This window comes from Phyllostomus discolor, chromosome 5 (assembly GCF_004126475.2).
Source record: "Phyllostomus discolor isolate MPI-MPIP mPhyDis1 chromosome 5, mPhyDis1.pri.v3, whole genome shotgun sequence".
Taxonomy (NCBI): Eukaryota; Metazoa; Chordata; class Mammalia; order Chiroptera; family Phyllostomidae; genus Phyllostomus; species Phyllostomus discolor.
This window is the reverse complement of record NC_040907.2, coordinates 58,681,178-58,700,483: the sequence shown is the minus strand read 5'-3', so window position 1 is coordinate 58,700,483 and position 19,306 is coordinate 58,681,178. Positions and strand designations below refer to the sequence as shown.

Here is a 19,306-nt window from a genome sequence, read left to right as displayed (position 1 = left end):
ACTAGCCCAGAGACTCATCACATATAGGATGAGAATTCCTATAGCTTTTAGGTAACCGTGAAGACTGCAATCAGCCTTGCCATCAAGCGGCTACTTTACCATCAGACTGAGTTTACAAGATGATTACTCAACTAGTCTCTAAAGCACCTGAGACTTATTTGAGTCCTCCAATCAATTTTGTCATTTCAATGATGGACTTTCTGTTTTATGAAGAGAGAACATAATTTTTATTTAGTTTTTAAATGAAGACAGGCTTACACATCACCCACCACAACTGCTCATCTTGGCATTTAATGGAAGTGAATTCTGGGTGAAATTGTACAATGCTACAACTTCTCTTAGCCATTTCTGTTTTATTTTTTATTTCTTCCTGCTTTATTAACATAAAATTGATATATAACTTGATGTAATTTAAAATGTTCAGTGTGATGATATGCATTGTGAAATGATTACCACAATAAGGTAAGTTAGTACACCCATCACTTCAAATAATGACCTTTTCTGTATATATGGTGAGAACATTTAAGATATACTTTCTTAGCATCTTTCAATATAATACAATATTGTTAAGTGGTTACCATGCTGTAACATTATATCCCAGAGCGTATTCATCTTAAAATCTGTATGCTTTAACCAACATATTCCCATTTCCCCCAACCCTCAGCCCCTGGCAACACCATTCTGCTCTGTTTCTATGAGTTCAGCTTTTTTTAGATTCCACATATGCATGAGATCATACAATAGTTTCTCTCACTTATATTACTTAGCATGATATCATCACAATCCACTCATGTTGTCACCAATGAAAAGATTTCATTTTTTTATGCTTGAATAACATTCCATTTCTGTGTCTGTATCACATCTTCTTTATCGATTTCAAAGATGCTTAAATCATTTCCATATAATAGCTATTGTAAATAATATTGCAATGAACATTATTGTGAAGTGAAAATATATATTTTTGAGTTAGGGTTTTGATTTTCTTCAAATTAATATGCCAAAATAGAATTGCTGGATCGTATAGTAGCCCTGTTTTTAATTTTTGAGGAAACTTCATACTGTTTCCCATTATGGCTGAACCAATTTACATTCTCACCAGCAATGGACAAGATTTCCCAGTTCTCTGCATTCATGCCAACACTTACTTTTTTTTTAATGATAGCCATTCTAATAGGTGTGAGGCGCTATCTCATCATGATTTTGATTTTCATTTCCCTCATGATTAATGATATAAAACATCTTTTCATATATTTTTTGGCCATTTGTATGTCTTTCTTAGAAAAATGTCTATTCAGAGCTCCTGCTCATTTTTAATATATATTCTTATTGAAATTATTGGTGCAACATTGGTTAATAAAATTTTGTAGGTTATAGCTATACAGTTCTATAATATATCATCTGTGTATTTTACTGTGTGTTCACCACCCAAAGTCAAGTCTCCTTCCATCACTATTTATCACTCCTATTCCCTCTTCTACCTTCCCCTGATCCTCTTCCCTCTCATAATCACCATTTTGATGTCTGTACTTTTTTTGCTTAATCCCTTCACCAATTTGACCTAGCCCACAACCAAACCCCCCACAACTGTCAGTCTTTTCTCTGTATCCATGATTCTGTTTCTATTTTGTTTGTTTATTTATTTTGTTCATTAGATTCCATATATAAGTGAAGTCACATGGTATAGTATTTCTCACAAGGTCAGGAAAAAGGCAAGGATGCCCACTTTCATCACTCCTATTCAACACAGTACTGGAAGTTCTAGCCATAGTAATCAGACAAGAAGAAGAAATAAAAGGCATCCAAATTGAAAAGGAAGAAGTAAAACTGTCTTTATTTGCAGGTGACATGATACTGTATATAGAAAACTGTAAAGACTCCACCAAAAAACTATTAGAACTGATACATGAATTCAGTCAAGTAACAGGAACCAAGATTAATATTTAGAAATTGGTGGTATTTTTATACACCTATAATGAACTACCTTGCTCAATTTTTAATCAGATGGTTTGTTTTTCTGCTACTGAGTTGCATGAGTTTTATATGCTTTGTATACTAGCCCCTCATAATATATCTGATTTGCAAGTATTTTCTCCCATTCAGTAGAGTGCCTTTTCATTTTGCTGATGGTTTCCTTTGTTGCACAGAAGCTTTGTAGTATGATATAGTTCCACTTATTCATCTTCTTTCTTTTTGAGACCCCCCTCCAGTCATCTTTTCCAACCTAAATTCCAAATATACACGTAACTCCACTGGATTTTTAAATGTTTCCAAAGTAGTACAGAGCCAGAGGATCAGAAGTTGTGACATCATTTATCTAACACTACCTTTTTTACTACAAAAATGGAAACTTTTGGTAGCCTCAATATTTATGCTTTCAAACAATGTTAGTTCACCTGGGTAATCCCTTATTTTTTAATCTCTTCATCTCTCCGTTACTGCTCTTCCTTTCAGAATTGTCATCTCCTTTGTAAGGGTACTCCCTGCTTCCCCTTCAAATAAGTAAAAAAACTTACACCTTGAATCAAATGTTGCCTCTAGCAAAACCTGTTTCTGCCTATATTTTTTGCTGGCACCACTCTGGAAATGGATTAATTATGGCCCCATAGTTGGTGAGCACAATGGTGGCTCTTAAATCACCTTCAATCTCTCTCAAAAAAAAATAGTCATAGCATCTCCCTCTCTGGATTATGTGGAAATGAACACACCTTACTTTTTCGATCTATTGCTCCCTAGATCCACATCATAACCATCCTGGCTGCCACTTTACTTCTGTTCCCAATATCTGCTCTGGCTCTACTCCTCAATATCTATGATGATTCTATTCCAAGATCTAAAGACTCCATTTATCTCTTTCACTGCATCATGGCTCTTGAACATTCATTTGAGCACAGTTTCACATGAAGCACTGCTTTAGGAAATATTTTTAGTAACTATCTCTAAGGAATTCTTCCCCTCATACTACCCAGGACTTCCCAAAGAAGACAATAATTCTGATTAAACATAAATTAGACTGCTTTACTATAAATAACTATTGAAGCAAAACATATTCATTTGAAAGAGTCTAAGAAATTTAGAAAAAAGAGTGAAGTTTGCTTTAGGGGAAAAAAAACTGAAATATATCTTCTTGAATTCATGTATTCTTTATTTATAGCCCTAACTTTTATAGCTTCCTGAAGGATTTTAGAATCATTTGGTAGTACTTATATAAGACAAACCTCTAACTGACATGCACTAGTAATCTTATTTTGATACTCTTCTTTAGAGACATGGTTAGGATAGTTTGGAATTCAATTACTGAAAATCAGGCATCAGTTCCTTAGGGGAAGAAAATTTATTTTTTCCACAGAAAAAAATCTAAGTCCTTAAGAAATGTTTGCTCTTTTTTTTTATTTTAATCATTGTTCAAGTACAGTTTTCTCCCGCTCTTTTTTAATTAACTTAAATTCCTATTTTCATTCAGATATAAGTGAAACATTCACTCTCCTTTATTTCCATTTCCTCTTTCTAGCGTTTCATTGTTTCCTAGTCTTCTTTTTTATAAGGAGAAAAACTTAAGTACACATTGCCATTCTGGGAAGGTCAAAGGGGATGCATAATGACTGGTATGCTTGCTTCCTGCCAGATACTATGTAAAGTTCTGTGAACACAAAAATAAGTAAAATCCAAACCTGGCTTCTTAAAGTATTCATGGCCTATTTAGGGAACCAGGTATCTGTGTAGTCATTGTACTGTTATTATTCAATATGAATACTACTCACATAGAGTGTTAATTAAAGTGTTATAAATTAATAGATAAAGAAATAGTTAATTTGACTAGGGGGGGTTAAGAATGTGTCACAGAAATTAAATTGCAAATGGTACAGAAATAAGAAGGGTGGTTTACAGTAGGGATATTTTGGCCCACCACTGCTTAGGGTTGGCCTTTAACCTTGAGGTTAGACTGATTCTAGAATGAACTATCAGATACTGTCAGGGACAGAAGGCAAAGTATGATGAACACAGAGTCTCAAAGAGGCTGGCAGCAGAGAGCAACTCTGACTGAGGCTTGCCAATCCATGTTTGGGCCAACTGTCAGAATCAGGGCAACTAATCACACGTATGGAGCTGGGACATTCCCACAACTTCATCTGAAAACAAAACAAAAAAAGTAGAAATAAAGCACATATCTTAACATGGCTGTTAGGACTAGAGCAGGCAGATGGATGCTAGCCATCCAACTGAGGTATAGCTTAGGGTTTTTCAAAAAGAACCAGTGCATAATGAGAAAAGCATAAAGGGGCCAGATTACCTGTTTCCTCAAAAGGCAAATCATCTAAGTAGTCATCTGCAGCTCGTAACATCTGCCTCAGAGCAGAGAGGATCAGGATGTCCTTTAAAGGGTTCAGTTCCAATTCTGAAGCATAATTTTCAACCATCAAAATATTAGAAGTAGGAATGTGTAGCATTTCTTGAACTTCCGTTATCTGTGGAAAAAATTAATTTAATTAATATAAGCCATATCTGCAATTTGACTGAATTTAAATACAATTCAAAAATTTAAAAAAGCAATGGCTAGATAAATTCTCTACATAATTTAATTATAATTCAGATAATTACAGTTTAAAAATGAGGTATAAACTTGATTTAACCAGATAATTGATCCATTTCTTTATTTGCCTATGAATATGTAGTGTGAGTGCAAGCATGTACACAAACACAGAATACAACACTACTTCAATGACAGCTGGCTACACACAGTGTTCTTTACCTTGTATCCAGAAGTCACACACTTTTTCATGTTTAAAAAGTCATCTTGAAGAACTTCCTGGTAATTTGTCACATTAGTAAGCAAGACTACCTGTTGTATACCTATATCAAATAGATAAATCAGCTATTTTTATCTCATAGTGAGCAATGTGTCGACAAGCTAATTAAATAGGCACAAAATCTGTTCTTTGTAGGATATTTTAATATTTACAGAATGAGATATCACCCACATCTCAATATGAGATGTGAAGTTCTCCTATTAGGAGAAATAATCTTTTTCTTCCAACATGACAGATTATTTCTAAATGCAACTAAGTTCACACTATGTTGTAGTCAGCAGCTATTCCATTGCAATAGTCTATTTTAAACTGGTTGGTGGAGGGAGAGTGGTTGCTGGGTCTTGAGAACTAAAAGAAACCCCAAGAGAGAGAAAAAGTGAGGAGGGTTGTGTGTGTATATTTATAAAAACAGAATGTACTGTTTTCTCATTTCTAAGGACCTCTTCCCTTCTCCCTCTCACCACAGAGATAAGATGAATAAATCTCATTGGACTTCTAACATAATCAAAGTTCTGCCTTAGTAACAACTGCTTCTTAAGGGAAAAATTGAATTTCCAGGATACCTCCGAGGCTCCTTTACCAGACCTTTTTGGATTTCCCCCTGACAGAAATCTTCTGTTTGTGATATATATTACTAAATGATGGCCTTTGCTGTCTTCCTCTCATTTATGTCCCAGATGAATAACTAAAAAGGTTGGCCAATTAAAACCTGGCCTCTACTGACAAGACTCAACTGACACATATGATTTATTTTCCAGCTTCTGTTTCAGTGCAATTCCTCCCTTTCCAAATTAATGCAGTATCTTCTTAGAGCCTCTAAGTCAGCACAGTTATAAGCATTGCTACCCAATGTGATATCCAGCCATATGTCCTTAGAAAACTCACCTCAAATCTGAGCACGTCTGTAACTCAGTCTTACCCCAATGTACCATGATTTTAGATTTTTTAAATGCTTATATACTTATATTCAGCATATCTAAGGCTTATTACAAGAGAAAAATAAAGTTCATTGCACTTGTGTTAACTTCCCAAGGATCAAAATTTATGTTAAAAAAAAATGTAGGTTTACTTAGCCACTAAGACCATGTTGTACACTTTAAATTGCACAGACTTTTCTCAGAGCCTGAGAAATATAAGTGGTCTTTCTATTGATATACTAAACAATAAGGCTGTGGAGTATGAATGCCCAAACAAGTCTTCACACTAAAATGTTTGGAAGTCCAATGAGAGGACATCCATACAGTTCTGGACCAACTGGAAGAGATACACTCTTCTTCCTGCTAAGTACAGCTAAAAACATGGAATACTATATATAAATTAAATGCAAAGATTGAAAGGTGAAGAGAAGAAGATTGACTAGGGACCTTGGGATCCAAGGAACAAAGTAGTAGTGAGTTCCTTAAGTTTTCTTTCTACTTCATGTATCCCATATTAGCTGCTGGAGAGGAAATGTTCTTCCCTCTCAAATACTATATTCTGACCTTGCAACTAAGAAATGCCAACTGGATTTGGCAAAAGAAAAGTAAAATAAGGGAAAAGAGGGGAAAGGGAATTCCCCTGGGAAAAGGGAAGGGAAGGGAAGGGAAGGGAAGGGAAGGGAAGGGAAGGGAAGGGAAGGGAAGGGGACGGGAGGGGAGGGGAGGGAGCCTGTTCTTTCTAGACAAAGTATGAGAAAAGCCACAACCTAGCAAAACAGAAAACTTTCAGACAACAGCTCTTCTATCCCAGCCAAACACCACAGAAATAACACTAGTCCCATCCACAGACACATTTCTTCCCTTCTCCAACCTCCACCCCAGAGTATTAGTAGTATCACAGAAGAAGAGCAAGTAGGAAACCAGGGCCTTTATACCTGCAGTGTGCTAGGTCCCCCTCAATGATGTCAGTGGAGGCCCCTTGGGAATCCTGGACTTCCACCTAAACTACAGTATAAAGTGCTCCTCTCACTTTCTACCAGTGTAAGAGGGGCCCAAGTAAAAAACTGAAACTTTAACCACTATTCATTCACCCAGGCTTAATGAGACTCCTAGCTCCCTGTGGTATAAGTGTAGAAAACACTTATCAAAAACAAAAACAAAATGTTCTTTCCTCTCAGATGTGTCAAACAAATCCTGGTAGGGAAACTATACTTTTGCTCCCACCAGCTTAGTGTCAGAGGAGGTATGCTGAAACACAAGACTTAAACAAGATCCAGAGTCTCATATTATAGTGCTCAAAATATCCACAATATAATCAGGAACTACTCGTCACACCAAAAACCAAGAAAATCTAATTCAATTGACATTTGTCAAACATGCCAAAAATCAACATCATATACATTATTTGCAAACACTTACGGAACACTTGTCAATATAGGCTATATCCTGAGCCACAAACCAACTTCAAAACATTATTAAATCAGAGTGTGTCCTTTGACCACAATAGAATAAATTTTGAAGTCAGTAACAAAATGATAACAGGAAAAACTTCAAGTACTTGAAAATTAAGCTAAATAATTTATGAGTCAAGAGGAAGTCTCAAGGAAAATAAAAAATGTATTAAATTGGATAATAATGATGATATAACATGCCAACATTTGTGGGACAAGCATTGAGTGCTTACATATTTTCCTTTCAGCTGACAGGAAAATATGTAAGAACTCAATGCTTATAACTGAAAGGAGGAAAAGTCCATAAGCAATAACCTAAGTTTCTACCTCAAGAAACTAGAAAAAAAGAAGAGCAAATTATACCCAAATCAAGGAGGTGAAAAAAATCATAAACTGCATAAATAATAAAATATAATCTAATTTAAAAATAAATAAAATTAAAATAGCAGAAAAAGAAATCACAAAGAACAGATATCAATAAATAAATTAAAAACAGAAAAACAATTTAAAATATCAAAGAAACAAAAACATGATTCCCTGAAAAGATCAATAAAATTGGCAAACCTCTGGAAATACTGACAAACAAAAACAAAACAGAAGACACAAATCACCACTATCAGGAAGAACACAGGGATATACCTACAAACCCTTCCGGCATAAAAAGAATAATGCTATGAATGATTTTACACACATAAATTTGACAATGTAGATGGAACAGACTAAAGTTAAAAACTAAAACCTACCACAACTCATATAATGTGAAATAGATCATTTTAGTAGCTCTATAACAATTTTAAAATGGAATTTTTTATTTTAAAAACTCCTGAAAAAGAAATCCCCAGGTCCAGATGGTTTCATTGGAGAATTCTAATAAATATTTAGGGAGAAATTAACACCAATTCTACAAAATCTCTTCCAGAAATAGAAGAGGAAGGCAAACATCCCAATTCATTTTATAAGGTCAGTATTATACTGATATGAAACCTAAGGGAAAAAAGAGAGAGAGAGAGAGACAGCTACAGGCTAATATCCCTCATGAATATAGATGCAAAAATGTTTAATATACTATTATCAAATGGGATTCATCACTATATAAAAAGAATTATATGCCAAGAATACATGGGTTTCATTCTAAGGAGACAAGGTTAACTCAAGTTTCAGAGAAAATCAGTGTAATCCATCATATTAAATGCCTAAGGAATCCTGGCTGGTGTAGCTCAGTGAATTGAGTGCGGGCTGCAAAGCAAAGTGTTGCAGGTTCGATTCCCAGTCAGGGCACATGCCTGGGTTGCAGGCCATAATCCCCAGCAACCACACATTGATCTCTCTCTCTCTCTCTCTCTCTCTCTCTGTCTCTGTCTCTCTCTCTCTCTCTCTCTCTCTCTCTCTATACACACACACACACACACACACACACACACACACATATATATATATATATCCCTCCCTTCCCTCTCTAAAAAAAAATTTAAAAATAAATAAATAAAATCTAAAATGGTTGGTTTCCTGTTACAGGCATGGCATTGTTTAAAAAAAAAAAAAAGAGCCTAAAGAAAAACCCCGTGATTATGTCAATCTATAAAGAAAAACTATTTGACAAAAATTCAACACCTTTTATTCACAATAAAAACTCAGAGAATTAGGAATAAAGAACTTCCTCATCTTGATTAAAAAAACAAGTTTGAAGAACACATACACTAATGTTCATAGAAGTTTTATTTGCAATAGCCAAACACTGGAAGTAATCAAAATGTTAAACAAACTGTGTTATATCTATGCCATGGACTACTACTAAACAGTAAAAAAGAATGAATCTAGATACACATAACAACTACTATGGACCTCCATGGATATGAGACTGAGTGAAAACAAACAGTCAAATAGTGACATACTGTATAATTCCATTTATATAACATTCTTAAGATGACAAAATTATAACAAGAAAGAAGACATTTGTGGTTTCAAGAATTAAGGATGATAGGGGATCAGGAGGTACCATAAGGGAGACTTTTGTAGTGATTGAGTAGTTCTATATCTAGATTATAGTGGTCACATGAATCTATACATGTGATAAAATGACATAGAGCTATACACACAAATTAAGTGTCAGTTTCCAAGTTTTGATCATCTTGGTCTGCTCACATAATGTGGGGAAGTGATTTCCCTATCAAGCCACAAGAAAATCACACGTGACAAAAAATATGGCCATTTTAGTCTTTAAGGACTGAAGAGTAAGGTTTATGGCCTTTCCTTCAGTCAAGGCTGTGGGTGTTGTCTGCCTGCTGTTGCCACCAACCACCCAGGGCTTAGCAAATGGATGAAGCATACATGGAACCTCTCCATAACCTCTTTGCAACTTCCTATGAATCTATAATTATTTCACAATACATTTTTTATAAGTGAAATGAGACTCACCACAGTTTAATACTTCTTTTTGAACTCGCTTTAACTTTTCCACCATTTTAGAGGACAGAATGTTGATAGACCTGCTATCCAAGACATAAGCCACACAATGAATCCTGTCCTTCCATGATGGAGAGGTGATGAAGCTAGGATGTCTGGATGTAATTGGTTGCTGGGGATTAAACTGTTAGAGAAACAAATATAAGGTAACATTATAGAGTCTCTATTGAATTCTTTAAGACAAAATTCATGCTTCAAATGTGACCACCACTAACTTTCAACCCAAAACTCTCCCTTCCCCCAGTTCTCCCTTTCCCAGATTGTTAGTGGCGCCGCTTCTGTATTTCCTCTCCACACTGATCGCAATGCCATTATATCTTTTTTATAGAAAAACCACTTCATTACTTTGGTAAGAAAATTATAATTATCCATAATTTACATTATCTATGAAAGAAATACTTTAGGAAAGCACAAATAATGTTTTCTTTAAAAAGCTACAAATCTCAGTCTCAAAAAAAAACAACAAACCATTAACAATGTCACACACCATTTAAGACTCTTCTCTAAGCATTTTCTATACTTGAATGAACTAATAGAGAAAAAGAGACAAAAATATACTAAAAATTCCACTTAAACTAAATACTATGATTTATTTTAATTTTGCAGAAAGAAACTGGAATAAAACAGAAGAGACACCAAATTTCAAATCCAAGTTAGTATCACTATACTATAAAAAAATAATCTTTCTAGGATTAGGAACACAGATTATAAAGCATAGTAAAAGATTGATTAATTATTCTTTAACTATATGTTTCAATGCTGGACTGAGAGGATTCATTTTTCTCTGCTGTGAAAAATAAAGGTGATAGTATGCTCATGATTTTTCTCATCTTTCTGCTCTGTTCTTCCTCCCTGTGTCTTTGTCCTCTTAAATGGTGAGCTCCATGAGGATAAGAATTATGTTCTCATTCAACTATGTGTGTCTAGTAACTAGCATACTGTCTCACACAAATTAGTTTTTAAATAGGAGGTTTTTGAATAAATGAATACATAGCTATGGTTTCCAATTAAGCATAATCTAAATTCAAAGGAAGTCATTGTTTAGAAATTGAGGCTAATTTTATTACTCCCAATATCTAAAAGAAATATAATAGTGATAGTTAATTTTTGAGAATTAAGAGTACATCATCTCTTTTATCTTTCAGACACCCTACGAGATGGGCATTATTATTACCTACAAAACGTTTCACATGTGAAAAAAAATAGACTTACAGAGACAAGTTTATGGACACACATCTCATTAGTGGCAGAGCTGACCTTTGGATCTACTTATTCAAGTAGAATTTAAGTAATAAAGACTAAATATTTTAGTATAATAGCATGCTTCAACAAAAAAAAATGGTTAATTGCTCCACTGTTTTGCCTAACTGATCAAAAAAGTGTGAGATTAAAGTGTATGCTATAAACACAATCTCCTCATGGCCTTTACCTGGAAGTGGAATCCTACCTTCTGGCTATATTTCTTAATAGTATAGAAAAGAAGAGCAGTTACTGTACTTACATGAATACTTACCCATTTAAAGTACAGTAGTGCTAGTTAATATTGAAATCATCTTATAGTAGTTGAAACTGCCTTATAGAGTAAAAATTCAACAAAATGCATGATAAAAGTTATTTGAAATTCTCTAGAGATTAGAATTCTTACATGATATCTGTCTGGCATGCAGCCTTTTAAGATGTGGCGTATGTCATCCATACACAATCCTGCTCCTTCTTTCTCATCCAGCCCCATGGAGTCACACAACTTAAATGGCAGAGATTCTCCATCTTTTCCATCTTTAATAGAATATATCCTATACTGTAAAGAATACATATATATCAAATATAAAATTTTATTCTTCAATTAGCATTCAAGACAAAACAATAAGAAGGCCAGAGACTGGTTAATATTCTAATACTATTGTCCTCGAACGTTTTGATCTCAGGATCACTTTCAACTCTTAAATATTATTAAGGGCCCCACAAATATTTAATATGGGTTATATTTATTAATATTTAACATAAAGGTTAAAAATCAAAGTTTTAAATATTCCTTAAAAAATTTTTTTAATCCTCACCCAAGAATACTTTCATTGATTCTAGACAGGAAGTGGGGATGAAGAGGAGAGCAACATCGATATGAAAGAGAAACATCAATTCGTTGCCTCTTGTACACACCCCAGCTAAGGCTCAAACCTGCATTCTGAGGAGCACTACTTTAACAAACCTTTCCTAAATAAACACACTCAATCTGATCCCAACAGAATTCTTCAGAAGCATTCTGAAAAATGTTCACCTATTGATCAAATACACTTCCAACATAGACAACTAAGGATGATTTGGAAGAGACATCAGAGGACGCTTTAATCACAATTCTCCCATTTCACACCAGGAAATTTAGAAGCCCCCCATGACCTATTGCAAACTTTGATGAAGTCAAGAGCTCCCACTGGCCCATAAAATGCCTAGGAGTGATCCCATTGGAGATTTGGATCTGAGTGAATGGAACTTACTGGTTCCTCAACAGGCGAGGAATTACCCAATACATCAGAATTACATATGTAAGGACATTTACATTTTAAGATCAATATGCACATTCATGGTTTCATTGACTATTAATTTCTTCCTTTGATTTTTATTGGGAACTTCAATTCTTCAGTTTAACAATAACCTACAACCTTCAGACCAACTAAGAACTTCAATTCTTCGAAAAGAAGGATCAGGTCTCTGAGCAATAAAATACTATTTTCCTTACAAATATTCTGTCCTATATTCTTAAAGTTTATATAGTATTTGCATCTCATTTGGAGTTCAGCATCTACATTTTAACTTTAAGGAATGCCTTCTGAATTTTCAACATAAAAAGAAAGAAATTCTGTCTTGATGAGTACCTCTATTAAAGCATCTATTGAATGGAGCTTTTTATTACCTACATTGATCCCTAAGATCCCTTAATGAAGAGACTAAGCATTATTTATATTTAGGTCTCTAGTGCCAACATAATATTTAGAAAACAGAGACATTTCAATCAAATGCTTAACGTATTGAATTGTCAATACTATGCAGATGTATCAAAATAAAGCCACTCATGTGAATAGAATATGGGCAACATAAAAACACAAAATGTGATTCTTAAAAAATCATAGAGAATGCTTTCAGTTATTGAATATGACACAACTAAAATGAGCAGTTACTGTCTTATGCTAAATTTTGCACTGACAGTGCACAACATATTCCAAAGCAGAAGATGACAATATAAGGTTGTAGCAATTATAGATAAATACAGCTTGGTTATGAAATTTTCTATTTGTTCTTTTTATTTTCTTTGATTGAATGACATTTTGAGAAGCATAAAATAGAAGTTTCTGGATAAATATTGCACCATAATTTGTAGATCTTTTGAGTTACTGTTTTAAAATGGTATTAGATTTTATTTCCTTAAATATATTTGATTATAAGTAAGATAGTATTTATAGGAGTATTTATAAATTTACCCTTTGAAGTCTGACCCACAAAAGTGAATTGTTGTTTTGCTGTTCATCATTTCTTATAGAATTGTCTCATATAATGGGAAATTATGGTATTACATAGTTCACATTCCTTTTTTTTAGAAAAAGAGAAAAATCATTTTAATCTAGATAAAGCCATTTGACACATGAGTAAATATATACATTAAATACAATGAATGAACATTCCACAAAATTTTTATAATTTTGTGGCTATTTATTACAAGTGCCAAACTCATGCTTCATTTAACTACTTCTTGCATCCATAAAAATGGAAAGACTTGCCATATAATATACCTGTCATGTAGGCAATTTTCATGTGCACATCTTACTCTTGTTTTCCATTTGTTATAGCATTTAATTATTTGTAGATTAAAAGGAAGTTACTGTTCTGAAAGTGGCAAAAAATTAACAAAACTAGTCATTGTAATTTATAAAAATCCCCAGAAAATTCTGAAAAAAACTTACCAGTTCAGTAATGCTGGTACTATCGGACCCCACAGCGGCTTGGTGAGTCACATAGCCTTGGAAAACAGACTTCACTGAATTGAAAAAACTGGACTTTCCAGACCCAACTGGACCCAGCAAAAGAATACGAATTTCTGAAACCAAATCTTCAGAGGGTTTGTAGGCTCTGAGGTTTGCTAAGAGCTTATGTCTATGCCTATTAAAATGCAGTAGTTAGATACAACAGCAAAACTTCCATAAAGAACAGTGTAATTCTTCAGAAGATTTTTACTCCCATTTTAAAGGTATATCTTATTTATTTAATTATTATTTTTATGTTAACTTCTATCATATGATGCGAATCATCTAGGTTATGTGTTTTGTGCTTGAAGAAAATGCATTTTTCTACATGGGACTAAAATACATTAAGTACCAACCAAATCATTGTCAATCTATTAGTCTTAGACAGCATAAATCTAATAAAAAAATATCAACAACAATGAAAATGAATTATTATTTTCAGTAAATATATTATATTAAGAAGAAATCAAAATCAAATATATGTAATGCAGATATTTACCTACAAATTGAGAAGAGGCTTTAATTTTAAAATTTACTGAAGTTCTCAAAAATTTTTATTCTTAAGGAAAAGATTCAAAGGTATTATCTAAAATAGTCATCTAGATTCCGTCTGGAAAATTTTCAATATAACAAGTCCAAAGTAAACCTGATGTTAAATTGTCATCAAGTGAGTGGATTTTTAAAGTTTCAGAGTTGGCCATGCTTTTGCTTTTGCTATTGTGCTAAACTGCCTTGAACATATTATGTCAGGAACACTATTATTCATTTTTTATCACTCCAAGTGACTTTTATCTTTCTATTTCATTCAGTGCCATTTATACAATTGGTCTAAATGAAATGAGATGTATACAATGTAAGAACCTAACTTACTGTGCGGCTCCTGTTATCCTGCTTATGTAGCTGTTACCATCCTCAATTCCTACAGGAAATAAACACAGCATCATAATTTTTTAAACTTCTTAGTTCCCTTAAAAAAGTCTAATTAAATATGGCTATTTTACCTTTCAAATAGGGCATTAAGTGTGCTTGTCTTACCCAGGGCTGAGCTGTTCAGTTAGAAGTTAGGGTTGGCAAGAGAATGAAGAGAAGAAAAATTATCTTCTCAACACATTAACTCATTCTGAAAACTCACATGACTATGCCTAGAAGTTTTAGGACTGACCAGAAAAGAAAGGGATCATGTGTCAAAATAGGCCTGCTCTGATAGTAAGGTCTCTTGGTCCTTCTCTCTCTCTCCCCACCCCCCACCTCTCCGTCTCCATCTCTCCACTTACACTTCTCAGTTTACTTTGCTCAAAGCTGCCTGTACTTTCCAGCCTCCCAAATATATAAAGTTATCTAATTTAACATACCTTCAACTCGAAAAACTTCACATTCCAAATATTTTGAGACCTTGAAATTTACTCTTAATTCATTTACTAACAATGAATGTAGACGAACTAAGGAATCATTTGGAATTAAGGAGAAAATGTCCTTAAAATTAGGGTGATAAGCCCTCAGCATTTCATTATCCATTTGTAGTGTCGTATTTAAAAATGCAGTTTTTATTTCAGTTTCATCATTTTTTAATGAAAAATAGAAGGAAGAGTTTGGTTTTCCAAAATTTACATCCATTGTAGGATAGTGCCCTCGGATAAAAACCCCAACAATTTCTTTAGGAAGGTAAATCACTGTTATAGTGGATCCCTGATGATTGCACCTAGCAAACATCTTACTAAGGGAACATCCATGGACACTGGATTTATAAAGAAGACTCAAGGAAACACTTCCAAGCAGCTTTTGCAGACTTTTTTCCTCATTCCATGTCAATCTGGTTGTCACTTCCATTGTTCTGAATCTAATGGGAAAACAATAATAGGTTAAGAGAAAAGCATAGTGTAGTGATTTAGAGTACAAATATCTGCTTCTAGTTCCAGTAGTTATTTTTTTCTCTGACTTAATTAAAATATGTTATTTGAACTATAAGGCAATAGAATGAAACAATAATAGGTATGTATTAAAAATAATTTAAAAATAAAAATATAATTACAGTTTTAAATCAGTAGACAAAATGAAATGCATACTGGATAAAAGAATAAGGAAAAATTAATAAATTAGAATAGAGATCAGCAGACTTTTTCTTAGTGCTAAGTACTAAATATTTTAGGCTTTGTGGCTATAAGGTCTCTGCCACAGTTGCTCAACTATGCTGGTGTAATGCAAAAGCAGCCACAGACAATATGTAAACAAGCAGGCATGACTGTGTTCCAATAAAACTTTCTTTACAAAAACAGGTGGATGGCACACAGGCCATAGTTTGCCAGACCATGAAGTAGAAGATAAAAATGAGGAATTTATACAGAAAAGAGCTCACAAAGAAAGAAACTAAAGTATGAAAAGTGTTAACTGATAAAAAGGGCCTGGAATGGCAGAATGGACCATTAGCCATATGCCAATTCTTTTAATGAGAAAAATTGAAAATTCAGGATAAACTATAAAATACATAGATTTGAAAGCATTACAGAGCTAACAAAACAGTGCTGAATTATTTTATTGGCTAAGGTTTGGGAAAAAAGTGAATACATAGAAGTAACATTGGCATATGGGAGCACGCTTCCCTGAGGTGCATCTGTAAACTTTAGAAGAGGTACCTGAGATGCTGAGAAATTAACCAAAGTATTTGCTAGACTCATAGAACTAAGGAAACAGGGCACAACAAGAAAGACCCTTGGCAACTCTCCTCTCAGGCTGTGTGTTATGATTCTGAAGAGGCACCAGGAAGGAGTGAGGTGGGGTGGCCTGCAAGTAGACTTAATCCTTCTTCTAGTAATCTCAATCTATGACGTGGTTAAGATCATTGAAAACTGTTAATGCATCTAGCTGCATAATGCATACAACATAAATCTTGCCTAAACAAAGAAAACACTTTTAGCTTCAAATTATCTCTATAATCTTTTTATTTTAAATATGCAGTGCCTCACACTGATCATACACACAGGCCAGCAAACAAAACAGTATGATATAAAACAGAAAGGAAAAAAACAGAATAACAAACCCAAATACATACTGGAGTTATCTGCATGGAGCTTTAAATAACCATGTTTGGTTTGTTCAAATTAAAAGGTAAGATTTTATGGTTGACAGCAAAATGGAAAAAAACTAAAAAGGCAAAAAGAAATTCTGGACTTAAAAATCTGTAAATCTGAAATTTAAAAAATTGAAGGGTAAATTTAACAGCAAGCTATACTTGAAGGAAGAATTAGAAGAAAATACATATAATTGAAGCAATGAGACAAAATAGAGATTATACTAGAGGTAACTAATTCTTTATGTTTATAAGTTGTATTAAAAAGCATAACATATGAAAGACAAAAGTATAATCACTAGCAGAAATTTCATTCTGAAAAACTTTTTCAAAGTAAGAAAAACAGGCCATTTTCTTCAAACATGGCTAGAAAACATTGGATGGCAGGAAGTCACTTACCTGTTTTTAAGAATTGGATGTAAATGGACTATCAACTGCTCTCTCTGGCTTATGTAGAAGTCACACTGGAGACAGAAGGTTGTGCTGAGACCCAGTGCCTTTCCTGTTTGAAAGGAAGGAAACTGAAACTCAAAGCAGCACACGATCACCTGGCAGCATGCCAAGAGCCATAAGTTTCTTTTTCCCCTATCAGAAAGAGGCAGAGAAAACAAAACAGAAAAAAAAAAATAAGATTCCTGCTGAGCACATGAAAATGATTTTTGATTCCCTCTGTAGCCCACATGTAAGCATGTATGAAATGTTAATTATTAATAAAAATGTACAATAAAACTAATAGCTAACAATTTTTAGGCATTTAACCATGTACTTAGCACCATGCAACTAAGCACCATGCAACTACATGCATTTTTCTAGTTTCTCCTCAAAACAATCTTATTCATTAAACACTATTAGTATCCCTCCTTCTTAAAATATAGAAATGAAACAAGAGTATTAAGTGACATTGCTAAAAGCCACTCAGCTAATGGAGTGGTGAAGTTGTCTGGTATTCAAAATCAAGTCTTTTTGTACTGGAACAAACAGATGAAGATTCAGGTTTTTCTGAATTTATTCAGAAGGCACTGCACTACTCCCCCATACCCTACCCCCCGCCATTTATACATTTGTTCATTCAACACTGGCTTAGACACTTGGGAAGGATAACGCTGAATAAGATAAAAACACTGCCTTCAGGGACCACACTGTATACTCAAGGAGACAGTCAGGTACACAGACCATTACAGTAATGATGATGGATAAAATAAATTAAAATAAAACAAAATAAATAAAAATAAAATAGAATATAAAATTAAAAATGATAAATAAAATAAAATAGTATTTCCAAGACAGTCACTTAAAATAGGTTTGGGAGGCTTTTGAGGAAGTGGGGCCTATGCACATGTTGTGCCTCAGTTCTCAGAGCTGCTATTAAGTTGCTAAAACTATTGCTAAACTCAGCTCAAGGCTGAGCCATAAACATGCTAGAACAACTGCTTGGTGGACACATAGGGACTTGGCCTGGTCCCTGCAGTTTTCTCATCCCTTGTCCGTATGTTTGAACTAAGCAATCCTTGTTAATCCACCCAGCAATCCTTCATTTGCAGGGAAGAGAAAAATAGGAACTTCACTTCTGCTTTTTGCCTTTAAAACCTCTGCTTTTTTAATTCTCTTCAGAGAAAAATTTAGGTGGCTAAGGACTACAAGAGTAATAAAAATAAGATTCCTTGGGAACCAAGAAAATAGTGACCTCCCCAGCCTTAGGGCACTAGTAAAAGCCTTGCAAACAAATCAAAGGTTAAGCCTTACAAATCAAAGGTTAAACTGAGACATGAAGTGCAAAGACCAAGTGAAGCAAGAGACAGCATCATGTCATCAGGAATCTCAAGGTATTTCAGTCTGTCTGGAGTAGAGTGATAGCATCAAATTGGCAAGCAGTGCTAGGGAGGTGAACAGAGACTTAAAAATCTTTATTGGCAACTTCCAGTCAAGTAGGTGGCATAGATAAACATGGCTTGCCTCCTCACACAACCACATCAAAATTACAACTAAATTATACAACATTTATCACTCAGAACCAGCAAAAATTGAGTTGAGTGGAAGTCTGACAACTAGGCAATAAAAAAAACCTCATCCATCCAGCCTGGTAGCAGAGGCAGAGACACAGAATGGGTTAGCCCAACATCTACATGTGGTGGATAAAAATTTGGAACAGATATATCAGGAGCAAGGAACCCCAGCCCCACACCAAACTCCCCAGCCCAGGGTACCAGTGTCAAAAGATAAGTCCCCGTCACATCTGGGTGCAAAAACCACCAAGGATTGAGTCAGAGGAAGAAACTTCTCAAGTACCAAGCAGTTCCTCTGAAAGAACCCACACATGGATTTACTCAGACACACACCCTCTGAGCTCCAGTACTGAGGTAGCAGCTTGAAAGGCACCAGTAGCATACAAGGAGGAACTGAAGTATATGGCATCAAGACAGAAGCTAGGGCACAGCTTTCTCCCAGACAAAAAGATGGGAAGAGCCATAAAGTCAACAGGCAGGCACCATACCTGAGACTCCATTAACATGGCTAACACTGTTTGCCCCACCTTGGAGATGCACTGAAGCTCCATCCCACTCATCCTACAGCTGTTAACAGTGGCTTTTCCACA

At 34.5% G+C, this 19,306-nt stretch overlaps 1 protein-coding gene across 1 annotated transcript; it reads right to left on the bottom strand.

Moving 5' to 3' along the window:
• Window positions 1-3,503: 3,503 nt before the first annotated feature.
• IFI44L (interferon induced protein 44 like) lies at window positions 3,504-17,248 on the bottom strand. The gene is made up of 9 exons (XM_028511596.2): window positions 17,113-17,248; window positions 15,002-15,486; window positions 14,520-14,568; window positions 13,590-13,785; window positions 11,282-11,434; window positions 9,589-9,760; window positions 4,748-4,848; window positions 4,289-4,463; window positions 3,504-4,127 (listed from the first exon to the last, which is right to left on the bottom strand). Exons 2-9 carry the CDS (start codon window positions 15,474-15,476, stop codon window positions 4,087-4,089), a joined length of 1,362 nt encoding a protein of 453 aa, XP_028367397.1. The 5' UTR covers window positions 15,477-15,486; window positions 17,113-17,248; the 3' UTR covers window positions 3,504-4,086.
• Between the last annotated feature and the right edge of the window lie 2,058 nt (window positions 17,249-19,306).